Raw genomic sequence first — 12950 nt, forward strand, 5'->3', positions numbered from 1 at the left:
CACTGGGTGACCGCAAGTTTAACGTGTCAGTTCAGTCTGCGACCGCATATGTCCGCTTAAAACTGACGAGGAACCTCAGACGTACTGCGTCCACTTGAAGAGAGGAATGACTAGTGACAAAACGGATGGATAATTGAGCTGTGGCGGAGAGCCTGTAAACTCACTGTAGAAGGCAGCTACAGATAAATGAGCGCACACTCAGTTGGTTTGCTGGATGCGGCGTGTGTGACCAAGCTAGTGGCATAGATGAGTTTCAGTCTTCTACAGAACAGATCAGTGCTGTGCCGCGTAGGATCCACTTGCTCGGGTGCTGGTCTGTCGGGAGGTCGATGGCGGTAATGAAGTTGGTTGAATGGCCTACAGAAGCGAACGGGGGCGTCATAGACGAGATGCACGCCGAGGTTTCAACTCCACCACCTGACAAACGACCTGGGGGCTACTGCCACTCGGACGACATATGGTAGTGATACTTCTGTGTGAGTTTCTTGTTGCTGCATACTCTTCAAGTAGTGGCGCTGAGAAAGTGTGGCTTGCCTTCAGGCAATTGTTTCTGCTGCGGAAACAGACTGACGAGCGCCGCATGCCTTAGCGTCCGCGAGCTCGGAACACAGAGTGTGAAAAGCTTAGCGGCACTGGCGTGCATTTCGCGTACCTGTCGCTCTCTCCACCCAATCTCTGACCCTCAGGACTACCAATGTCCCTGAGCTCACACTCGACTTGCCAGTCACACTAGTCCGTGTTCCTTACTTGTGTAGAACGTGAGAGACAAAAGGAATAAACGAAGTAGATCATTCGCTTTCCAGGAGTTGATCCAATAGTGTGAAGGTAGCTGATGACGTACCTGTCGATGAAAGGACACCCGCACGGCGCATCGTCTTATATACAGGACAGGTGTAATCTGCATCAAGGACAGCTGGCCGGACACCAGGCTGAAACTGTATCACGGGGAAGACGTCGTGCGTGGCTCCGGGAAGCTGGTCGTCAATGACTTCCCGGTGGTAATTCCACCGCGCTCCGTCGATGTAGAGACCATACACGTAGCAACTGTCCTCAAGGGTGTCCTCTTCGACTAGCTCTCTGAGCACCGCACGAAAACAGAAATTGAAGAAACACACAGAGGAGCAAAATCCGGACAGGATGAGATTTCCGTCGTATTGGCTTCTCAACAAGACGTGAGAAGATGAAGGCAACAACCACAGAAAAAGTTCGTCAGACTCCACGGGGGTCGACAGTGCAGTACACACTCTGCGATGTAGGGACACACAGTAATTTTCGAGGGTTTCTCATGAAGTTCGCAACGGAGAGTTTCTGTTGTTTCACAACCTCATGCGGCGAAGCGTGCCACGGAATTCCTAGGTTTATATAAACTACCTTTTCCTGGGGAGTATATACTACGAGTTGGACTACTGGTTTAGATCTTGAAGGTTCACTGCAGAAGAAAAAGAACCTACGCGTCCCTGCTCCACAAATACCTTTACGACGCCTGGGTCATGCACCTGGTATCCTGGATCCTGGAGGAAGTCCCGATGCAACACTGAAACGCACTATTTCCCTGGGTTGCATGTAGAAACAGATTCTGCAGTGCGCTGGCTAGGAGGACCCTCTTGATGAGTGCAACGGCATCCGGGAAGACGTTCGTTTTGCCGTACTCAGGTTTGCATGTACTCATCACGTGGAACGTGAAGCCAAGAGCATCGATTGGCGCCGAGACCTTTCTGGCGTAGTTCTGCAGCACTGCCGTGAGGAAGCCCTGGGGAAAGAAAAATCCTGAGAGCCAAAATGCCACTGGAGGTTTCTCGCTCTCTGTCCATCGCCGCAGGGCGGCAACGCGCTGTAAAAAGTCCTCGAACCAACTCCCCAGCGGTTTCAGCGACGGATACGCCTGCGCCGTCCACTGCGGCGGGACCTGAGCAGTTGCCACAAGACTTGGCAGCCGAGAGACGTTCATGTGAGCATGTGACCGGGGGTTTGCCTGGACCTTCTTGTCCGCAGATGCAGCCATGGCTCTGTATGCTGCTTTGTTCGGAATGGCCACTGTGGCCGTACGCGCCATTAGTCACTGTGGAAAAGGCGTTTCTGGAGTGGCGTTCGCATGCGGTGTGACAACAACTCTCGATTCGCCTTCTCCTGTCTTAACCGACTTTTCTACATTTGCAGGTGACGTTCCGAATCACCGCGAGAGCACATACTCGCACAAACGAGAGAGAGGGGCCGCAGTCAAGCGCAGAGGGATGTGCGTGACAAGTACGCGGCTGCCATCAACCTAGGCGTCCCCATAATGCGGAGCCACCCTCGGTTTAAGACCCTAGGTTCGACCTTTTTTCTGCCAGCCGTTTCTTCTTGTTTCCCCAAGTGTTTTCTTGCATTCGATAAAATGCTGCCACCAAACAGAAGCAGCGGAGGTCAGAGCAGCTCTAGAGGCAACTATTTCAGACGTGGAAGGCTATTTGCGGAGAGCTTCTCGAGCTTCCGTTTTCAGAGATGTTCACAGAAAAATAAGGATAGGTAAGCAAGGTGTTTTTCCCGTTCGCGGCGCTCCTAGGTTGCTGGAGAGGAAGCCTCTCAGATGAAACGCTGCCTCTCACCTGATTGTTCGAGATGCATGTGTGCATTTCATCCAGTTCTCCCGTGATAGAGATGAGACCCTTGACGGCAAGCTCCAGCTGCTGCAATGTTTCGCCCACGAGGTTGATAAGAGCGTTGAATCGCTCTGTTTCTTGAAACAGAAAGACGGCTGAAATACGCACAGAAACGAACGCGACGCCGGAAAAGACAGGAGGGAATGACGTATGTGGAGACTCCACTGACCACCGTAGGCCCTCGTCTTTTACAAATGCACTTGGTCGACTCATCCAGAAACAGAGGAGAAAGCGCGCCGACAACCTCCCCTCTATACATATACCCGACTTTCCCCCTCTAAGGTCCACGTACTAACTACGTATCTCTGTCTGTCTGTATCCGTTTTTATCTTTCTTCATATATATATATCTATATCTATATGAAAACCGATTTTAACGCAAGATCTGAAGCTGGGAGCAGAAGACTGCTCCGTTTTTTCCGCCTGGATTCCGGACAGGGGCGCATCGCCTGCGCCCTGAGAAGTTTGTGGCCAATTCGGAGGGAGGGTGCTTTGCCACAAGCAACTTCCATCCTCTACGGTGGAGTAGCGACTATCTCTTCCCTTGTTCCCGGAGAGGTCCTACGCGTTTATACTAAACCATCATTGTTCATGGCGAGAGTTCAGTTTGTAGGAAGCGCGTACCCATCGACTCAGGTTTCACAGGATGCTCGCTGTCTGACACTAACTCCCCGGCACCTGACAGGCGGCTGCTTTTGCCGCGTCTGTGGTCTCTCCGAGGTGCAGCCATGCCTGGAGGAATTGGTCGCTCTCCGTTTGGAGTTTCAAATGTATCTGCCGAGACAGGGCGCCATTTGAGAACCGGCGGGAGTTTCTGCTTCATCAGCAAGGCAAACTGCAGCGTTTGATCCTCCCTCGCACCTCCAGCAGAGACGGTGGCGTTTTCCCTTCATCGAAGAAGCGCGAAACACAAAGAGCAGAACGCTCGCTACGAGTTAAGCGACGGTTAGACGGATGCGGGGACAGTGAACAGAGTGCAGAGGGGCGGCCTCACGGAAAGAGCAGACGGACAGCCAGAGGAGAGACACGCAAGAGATGAGAGAAAGGCCCTCAGTGTTTCAGAGACAACCAGACCTCACAGTTGGCTACGCAAGACTTGTCCCCGGTATTTCTCTGCGGTCACATGCGAGGTATCCCGGTATCTGCTTGCCTTTTCTAATTCGTCGCAAAGAACTCGCGTTTGATCAGAACACACCTCCATCTCTTTCTAAATCCATGTCTTTGTCTCACATGCTTGGGAATGCTGCTCGTGACCGCCGTTTCGCCCCCGGCTCCGCCCCTCTCCCCTGTTGAAACCACAGGTAGGTCGCTTTTCGCCGACTGACAACTGTGTAGGCTGCTTCTTCTGGACGCATGCGATTCTCGCAGGCTCACCTCGAAGCAATTCTCAGGACGGTCTGAATGAGGGAGGCGCCTCTCTCTTGATGGAGACGGAGAGTGGCGTTCGGATGCAACCCAAACAATTCTGGCTTGTCTTCTACAGGCAAAGTCTCCACGTACTGGTTGAGAGCTTCTAGCGACCCCGCGTACGGGATGCGCTGTAGACCTACACGCAGACGGACAACAAGTGCACACAAACGTCGGCGTTTCAAGTGAAGGCTGGACCCTCCTCAACGCATTTGACCCGGTTGTCGCCCTGAGACGATTTCTCCCAGTCCTGGGGGGGGGGGGTCACGCTTGCTAAGTTAGCCTCTTTTTAGAAGTCGAGAGCGTCGCTCTTTTCAAAGCCAGTACCAGGAACCTACATCTCGTAGACGGTTTGTTCGGTGCGGAATACGAGGATCGAACTCCTCCTTCCAACGCGACTCTAGACAAACTGTACAGAGACGACTCGAGATCTCACACCATGCATGGAAATCTGCTTAACGTTTCGCCATGTTCCCGACAGAGTTCACCAACTTGAAACCTAAATGGAAAAGGAAAATGGAGTGGCTCCTAGAGTACGACATCCTTTTCGAATAGCCAGGCAGTCCACCTGGTAGCATCGACTATGAAGACTCATTTTTTCAGAGGCGTTCACAGGAAGTCTAGGTTGAACTGGGCTCTGATTGATCTTGCGCCGCCGGGGACTTGTATTGTTCTTATTGGGTCTTCTGGGAGCCCAGCGTTCTGGCTTTCCACTCCAGTTCAGACGGGATCCGGTCCATTGGTAGTCTTGCCATGTTGCATATCTAAGCGATGAGCTGGCATTGACTTTCTGCTGCTTTCTACTTTTCCCTTTGCCGCCCTCTATACTTCTCCGTTTCCGAGTGTTTGCCTGATGAGACTCTTTGGGCGACGCAGACGTTTCGCGTTTCTGCCTGCATCTCTCTGTGTACGCCGCCAAACCCCCACCCTGCTGCTACTTGTCTAACGAGATGCCGACCGCTCATGCATGCACAAGACGCATCTGAAGTAGATCTAAACGATCGAGTGTTCCACGTCCTCGTTACGAGGCCGAAGGTCACTGCGCCGCAGGCAGGAAACGGACAATCTCAACTTGATTTATACAGCAAACCGATAGAGTGATCAAGGCATGCGAGGCAAACACTGCCCCTGTGATCGACCCCTGTATACCGGGGGGCCGCCTCCACCGAAAAACGAACCTAAGGCGTCAGTGCGCTCGACAGACACCAGAAGCTTGACAAGGTCGAGTTCTTTGAACACCGAGCAGACCCGCTCCCGCTTTTTCCGGTGCTCTGCAAGTTCTCACCGAGATGCGACAGCGCGTCTTCTTCGAGAACAACTTCGGGAGACACGTACAGCGAAAGAAGGTTCGTTAGACATCTTCTATCCCACTCGTCCGTGATACACCCGCCGTAGTTGATGTTGCCCACAAGGTACTGCAGCGGCAGAAAGTCAAAGTCTTCAACTTTTTCTTGCAGCCGAAAGAGAGTCTTGAACAAAACGAGCGAAGCGTCCAAGTCGCTGTCCGTGAAGTGGTGCCCGACATTCCATCCAAGAGCTCCGAAGGTTCGGCGGCCCTGCATACGAAGACGGCAAAAGCGTTGGAAAGGGAAAGCGAATTTCGCCTTCGACGACAGCCGCCTAGACAGCGAAGTCATCGCCAGCCTCGCTCTCTGGCTGTGAAAGACACCAGAAAACTTGAACACGGGGAACGAACGAGACATGGGCGAAACTCTTCGAACCTGATCACCTGACCACGAGATACTCTGAATCGACGCCATGTGCATGCATGTTGTTTATCTTCAACAGATTCGAAGTAATTGGGCATGGATCTCGTTTTTTTCTCTACGGGTGGGCTTCTCTTCAGAAAGAGACCAGGTTCTCGAAGCCTACGTTTTTCGACCACAGAGACAACACAAAAAACGCACGATTCGTGGACCTGCTTCGCGGTCCACCAAACGGCATCGAGAAGACCTTTCAGGATCGCCAGTCGTAGGAGGAGACGTTCCTTGTCTTGGCGTGGATTTACGTTCAAACGAGCAACTCTGGTCGGAAACGCACGATGCGTCACGCCTTTGCTTCGCTAGGTGCAAGTCAAAGCCTACCTGGACGACAGCATGAAAAAACTGAAGAGCGAAACGAATGCGCGTCCACGCGTCGGCTTTCCCGCTGACGTCTCCAGGCACTCCCTCCGGTGCCCGCCCAAAGAGGTCGAGGTCCTCCTGCATGGTGTTCATGATCGAGCGCTTCAGGTTCGCTCTGAGAACGGAGTCAGAAAGGCGAAGAAGATTGGAGGAAGCGAAAAAATAAACACAGAGAGCCAGGAGAAAGAGATACGAGACACATGCACAGACATTGCTGGACGGGGCCTGGAACCGCACCGAAATCACGCGTCGACATCGAGAAACATTCAAAAAAAACCTGTGGAGACGTAAAAAGACTAGGCTTTGTAGACAAACCTGTGTGAACATACAGGCACGTCTGAATATCCATTTATATATATATATATATATATATATATATAAATAATATAATATGTATATATATATGTATATATATATATATATATATATATGGTTCCATGTGTGCACATATGCATGTGTATGAATGCTTGCATGTATCTGCACACGCCCGATTGCATGTATTATATATATATATATATGTATATATATATATACATATATATATACTTTTCTGTGCTTATGTGTGTCCAAGCCCTTGCATATGGCTGTGCAAGTGCCAAGAAGAACTTCAAAGTGCTAGTCGCACCGGATTCCACTGGGAGGTTCTAGAGTCACTTTTAAGCTGTTTTGCAAGACAGCGACGGGAATGTAAGGCGCCGGCATTGACGTCAGGAAGAGACGGAATTTGGGAGAGAGCGGCGTATCTCGTTCTTTGTTTTGAGGAACTTCGGAGGCCGAGGAGGGAGGAGAAGAGGCGGACGGCGACGACTCTGCCTCAGAAAGCGAAAAAACGAATCGGTCGAGAACGGGCAACCAACTCTTCGCCAAGTGACAGTTCTGCAGCAGCACCCAGCTTCCATCTCTGCAGGCACAGCCAGAGACCAAATATAACAATCGATTTGGGACTCAAACGTTAGGACGAGTGTAACTCTTTATTTTCAATTTGCCCGTTGTTTGGTCTGTCTCTCCCTCTCTCCCGAGCTACTGAGCTGTGCAGACGCATGTCGCTTTATCGGATTTTATGTCTCAACCGCCCTATACTCGGATATGAACGAGTGCCCTTTTTGCGCGTGGCTGACCGCATCGCGCCTTCAAGAATCCGGGAGGCTTTGGGACCCTGGCCTCTGCCGAGGGAGACGGTGTGAAGCGCGTCGTCTGGAAGGCCTTTTTCTCTCGCGAACTTGAAGAGCGAGGAAGAGGGATCGACTCCAGGAGAGAGGATGAACAGGAGCGGCGTCGTGTGAGATGTAGCCGCGAAAATATCTTGGAAGCGAGACGGACTGAAGTCCACGAAGGCTTCTCCCAGCACCTTGACAATCAGCTGCTGGACAGCAGAGATGACCTGAGGCGCCAGCGACAAGGAGAACACAGCTCTGTGCCGGAGCTACAAGAAGCGAAGACCGGCGCAGTGTGGCGTGTGTGGAGGTGAAGCATCCGAGAAAAGGTCGAAAAAAGCAAAAAGCGAGAAGGATTCTCCGAGTCTCGACGGCACAGCCGTCACGGCATGCAGAGACAAGCTCGGAAGACAGGAACATGCTGAGACTTGATTTCGACTCTCTCTTTACTTTTTTACTCGCAGGTTTCTCCACGTATCTGTTCAGTCGCGCGCGCGCGCCAGTCATGTGCTCACCTGTCGGCTTCGAATCGCCTTCACGAGGAGCAATTGAGGAAGCAGTTTTGCTTCTTCTGACAAGCCGCAGAAGGGAAACGGACTGGCTTCGAGACTCATGTCGCCTTCGATCCACAGGAGCCAGGCCTCTGTGTGATCCTCGATGTGGGCGCACAGCCCTCTGAAAACCTCCAAGTTCTCTTCCAGAAACTGCACGTTTCTCCACTCTGTCTCCGAAAACAAGGAAGGCAGAGGATTTGCAGGCACCCGCGCCTCTCCTACACGAGAGACGCCCCGCAAGAACATCTGCCAAGCCTGAGAAAATCAGAAATGCGCGGCAGAAGACAGAGACCCAAACCGACGCGTACAACAGACCCAAAACGGCGACAGGGAGACGAAGGGAGAACATGCAGAGAGAAAAGAGAGGAGACGGAGCAGACAGACACGAGACGGTGAAAAAGGCGAAGACTCCATCTTCTCCGAGCTTCACGCAGATGTCTCTGTGTGTGTATGTGTATGTTTGTCTCTGTCGCTGCTGTGTTTCCTTGCTCGTCGCGTAGATGGAGGCGATCTGCTGCAGGATAAAACAAGGAGGTTCCACGTCGCCGTCTCAACCTGAAGAGAGCGACTCACGCTCGTTTGGCAGAGCACCCTTCCCTCTCTCATATATCTTGGAGAATCGAGTAACAACAGATGTACACCTTCGCCCCGCGTGGAGACGAAGGAGAACAAGGAGAGCTCCGCCGACACTGCCATGTTCACAGGCAGCGAGAAAGAGCTAAAGGCAGTCCATCCGAGTCCCCGACGCCTGCACTTTCTTCTGTGCGTTTCTGCTACCGACCTGTCAGACAGTGTCTCCTCTTCTGGCCCCCTCCATCTGCGTCTCTGTGTGGATCTCGGCATGCTGGCTTCCAACGGGTGCCATGCGCATGTGAACATGCAAACATCAAAGGAGCCGCGAGCATTTTGCGGCCGTCTGAGTGCTTGTACGTTCCGTGTGGAGTCCGGCGACTCACGTCATGTTGAAAGTTGGCGCGTTCTTGTTTGAGAATCTCGACAGCGAGAAGAAAGGCGAAGAGCAGCTTGTGCGGGTGAAACAGGCCCCGAGCGACATTGGAGAAGAGAGTGTGGGTCGCAGCAGAGAGCAGAGACTCGCGGCGAGCCTGCACGGAGGCTGCGTCTGCGTTCTCTCGCTTGAGACTTTCTCGGAAGACGAGCGTAAAGAACTCCAAAGAGTACTGATACATCGACTCAACCTCGCTAAGACTCGCCACAACGAAGTACAGCAACGCCGCGCGAGAGGCTACAGGCGAGTAGAACCGCCGCGCGACTTGAACTTCTTCCAGAATGCTCTCTGCATCTTGCAAGCGCCTCGTCACGCTCTCAGCTGTTGACCGAGAGCGGTGCAGAGCTTGCACAACTTTCTCGTCGTCCAAAATGTTTCCTCCGGTCTCCGACAGCAGCTGAAGGATCAACTCCTCCTACAATAAACGGAAGGGAAATCGACACTCGCGTCCTCGTCGCTCCTGAGCCCATGTTCACAGTCTCGTCTCTCTCTCTCTCGGTGCCGAGAGATGTTCACACGAGTATACACATGCATGCATGCGTAGCTACGTTGTATACAGGTCTACCTCTTTCAGGTCGTGTATCAGAGGTGGACGCGTACGCTGGTCGATGTCTGTGTGTAGTCAAGTATTTGAATCCAGAAACATTTGTCGGGATGTGGACGACCCAGAGACGCCCGTGAAGTGACTTAAACGTTCTTGCAAGCTGCGCTCCGTTGACACACACGCATCGCCGCATGCGTCGGACTCCATCTCTTCCGGAATTTGAAGGTCTTCCTCGTTCTTGTTATGAGTTGATATGCATGCATGCTCACATGTAGGATTCAGACACGACAGACGAACGTTCTTGGTCACCGAGAACTCGAGATGTTTCCGAACGAAGCATGTAGGGCCTTGTTCTGGCATTCGCGGCTTCAAAGTCTGCTTTCGCGATTTAACGCGCCGCCTACCAGTTGCTTTAAGACGCGTTTGTCTTTCGTGATCTGCACAAGTATCTCTGTGCCTCTTTTCTCTGTGTCCGGCGTCTCCAGCCTGACGACTTCGGTGAGCAGCTGCTGCTCCAGACCTTCAGGAGTCACAGTGAAGTTAACAAGGAGGACCTGAACGACCAAAAGAAGAGTGCAGCTTCAAGGGGTGACAGAGCTGATAGCGCCCCAGACGCGCCAAGAAGACGTACATGCAGGCGCAAACAGACACAGAGGCCTCGCTCTCTTCATCTGCTTTGCTTCTCTGTGTGTAGCAATCGATGCGGTTAGGCGTCGTCGGTGTGAGGTGCGTCTCTCCATGTGAACGTCGCGCGAGAAAGAGACACACAGACGCCCACGATGACGCAGAGATCACTCGTAAGACGGACTCAGAAATGTAGACGCTGTGTAAGAGCTTCTCTACCTTCTTTATCTGCTCGCTCTGTTTTGTCGAACGGGAACCTCTACGTCAACGCATGCACGGGTGTCTCTGGAGCCTCGTTGTTTCAGGCCCTCGGCTTGTGAAGTACACCTCAACGCGAATGTGACAACTGCAGCTGTCGCGAGTACACAGAAGAGGCCTGTCTGCCTCTCCCAGCTGCAGGCCGACTCAGGATTAAAAGTACTCTATCGTCTCTGTGTCCTCGTCGTGAAGAAGAACCGACCTTGAGGGCGACCTCAGGGAGGTAGTGAGGATTCGCGAGTTTGGTGGAGAGAAAAAGAGAGAAGTTGGGGTCCAGTTCGACAGCTTTGTCTCCGATTTTGATTTTCGGATTCGAGCCGACTGTGCGCACTCTCGGCAGAAGCAAAACCGAGTCGAGGATCGGCGGCAGACTTTCTCCGACATCTTCAAGCTGAAGGAAGACAAGCAGAACACAATGTTTCCTCATACTCCGGTGTTGAAAAGACCCCAGAAAAGAGAATCTCGAAACCTAGACTCCCTCTCAGTGGTCTGAAGCAGGAGGTCGATCACGCCCGGCAGGAGTAGTGCCTGCAGAATGAACGCGAGAACTCTGTTCTCTGTTCCATAACTAGCCGTCTTTTTTTTGGGTATCTGTCATCCACGCGGCAGTGAACGTTCAAGACGAATCGAACCTGATTGGTTCACGGAACACAGACGGTCGAGCTCGCGACATTTCCGTGCTGTCGGGACGTCAAAAAGCTCATCTGAACTGTGCAAAAACGCGACAATAATCTGGTAAACGCCGTCGTTCAGATTTTAAACGACGATTGTCCAAACGAGCAATCGTGTAGGTCTCCGGCTTCGAGCTTCCCAGAGAATCACCTTGTCTCACCCTTTCAAGGAGGAAACCAAAAGAGGAAGCGACAAAAAGAGACCAGAGAAGACATAAAGCTCAACTAAGATGGCGAGGTGGAAACAGCAACAAGCCACTCAGGATGCTGAAGAGAATCCCGCCTATCTATGAGGGCTACAAACAAGATGTCTGGGATCCATTTCCAGGACCTAAAAGATACGAAATCTTTGTCTCCCCAGGCATGCGAGAGAGACAAGACACCTCAGTGAATTGCTTTCTCGCATCTAGGATACGCTGGAGGACTCTCAACTCTTGAGATGCGTGCAAACGCTTCACTCTTCTAGTCTGTAGGACATGCGATACAATCACCCTCAATACAACTCCACTCATGAACGCTCGAGCGAAGTTCTTTCTGACTGCTGTTCGGCACCAACCCAATTGACGGCTTAAGCCAGGCAGCGTCGCTTTTTTCCATTGTTGCCTATCAACTGAGTTCGACTCTTAGAGCCAACATCCAGAGCACTTGGAATCGCTACCTCTCTCCAGAAGACGTAGAAGCCGCTGTGATGGTGAAACGCCCCCCTTCCCTGCATTCTTTGGCATGGGATACCATATTTATTTCCTGGAGATCCACTCAGACTCGACCTGTGAATTCAAGCATTCGCGCCTTTCTGTCTCGCCTTGTTTTGAATGGCCGCAAATGGCGCTATCCCTCTGAAAACGAAAGCCACTGCACTGTGCTCTCCTTCTCTTGATGAAGGTACACGGGAGCTGCTAACCAGGACTGGCTGCCCAACGCGGACCGATGAAGTCAGAATTGTTTGGAGCTTCGGGTGAGACAAATCGAGAACTCGCAGGCCGTTCTCCGACTCTCGGTTTTTAATCCACTTTTTCGCCTGCTGCTGGGGGTCGATAACCAGCGGCGCTCTCCCCAGCTTCCCAGCAGAACGCACAAACACACCGCTCTCGAGAGAAGTTCGATCGGAAGGCAAGCCCTGCAGAGGTCCGAAACCAAAAACAATAACGAACAATTGAAGCTGCAACGCGCGCTCTACGCGACAGCCACCCATACCCACAGACACACACACAAAGGGAAACGGTGTCACTCTACGGAGCTGTCGATATCGTTGCCCTTCCAGCTTTTGTGTTTTGTCAACGCGAGGTTTGGAAATCGCCTTCTGTTCCTTCCTGTGCAGCTGTGGACCGAGTTTGCAAGATGACGCCTCGCTCTTTCCCCTCCTGGAACCATGTATTTATTTATTTATTTCATATATACATTTATTTTTTTATATTTATTTATATATTTACGCATCTATTTATATATCTATTTGTCTATTTTTCTATTTATTTACACATTTATCCATTTATTTATCCAATATCTGCGTGTTTATTACAGCTGTAATTGCATGTTTCCTCGCCTACTTGCAGGTCCCAGTCTCGGAGTTCGATGGGGTCGGAGAGCACTTCTGTGAGGCTGAAATTGTCGGCGCATGCAATGCCAGAATGCTTCGCTAGTTCAGTCCAGCTTGCATGCAACATCCCTCTGAAGCGACCGGTAAAAGGCCCACAGTAGCAAATGGAAGCGGCCGAGAGAAAGGCGTCTCCCTCCACGAGCACAAGCTGCTCGTTTAGGATGGAGATGGTGTTTTTCCATCTCGCCTACAGAGGAGAGAAAACGACAGCAGAAAGACATACCGGAATTCACAGAGAAAACGGACAGGGGAACGCCACACAGACACAGAAAGAAAGGTAATGCAGGAGCGAGAGGGAGAGGGAACGGGAGAGAGAAAAAGAAAGAAAGCGAAAGGGACAGAGACACAGAGCGAAGAGGGGATGAAAGAGAGACCAT

At 51.8% G+C, this 12950-nt stretch overlaps 1 protein-coding gene across 1 annotated transcript in view; it reads right to left on the reverse strand.

The window, feature by feature from the left end:
• Positions 1-168: 168 nt before the first annotated feature.
• Positions 169-12950, reverse strand: part of TGME49_286932 (ATPase family associated with various cellular activities (AAA) domain-containing protein) — a gene marked incomplete at its 5' end in the record, with an annotated part of 48845 nt that continues 36063 nt past the window's right edge. Inside the window, 16 exons of the mRNA XM_018782000.1 lie at positions 169-357; positions 842-1077; positions 1650-1906; positions 2586-2734; positions 3263-3525; positions 4013-4184; positions 5331-5601; positions 6130-6283; positions 6794-7069; positions 7287-7549; positions 7838-8131; positions 8833-9297; positions 9831-9980; positions 10511-10699; positions 11881-12096; positions 12524-12760. Of these exons, the coding sequence (XP_018637766.1) occupies positions 254-357; positions 842-1077; positions 1650-1906; positions 2586-2734; positions 3263-3525; positions 4013-4184; positions 5331-5601; positions 6130-6283; positions 6794-7069; positions 7287-7549; positions 7838-8131; positions 8833-9297; positions 9831-9980; positions 10511-10699; positions 11881-12096; positions 12524-12760 (3696 nt within the window). The 3' untranslated portion in view covers positions 169-253. The remainder of the gene's footprint in view (positions 358-841; positions 1078-1649; positions 1907-2585; positions 2735-3262; positions 3526-4012; positions 4185-5330; positions 5602-6129; positions 6284-6793; positions 7070-7286; positions 7550-7837; positions 8132-8832; positions 9298-9830; positions 9981-10510; positions 10700-11880; positions 12097-12523; positions 12761-12950) is intronic.

This window comes from Toxoplasma gondii, chromosome V, assembly GCF_000006565.2.
Source record: "Toxoplasma gondii ME49 chromosome V, whole genome shotgun sequence".
Taxonomy (NCBI): Eukaryota; Apicomplexa; class Conoidasida; order Eucoccidiorida; family Sarcocystidae; genus Toxoplasma; species Toxoplasma gondii.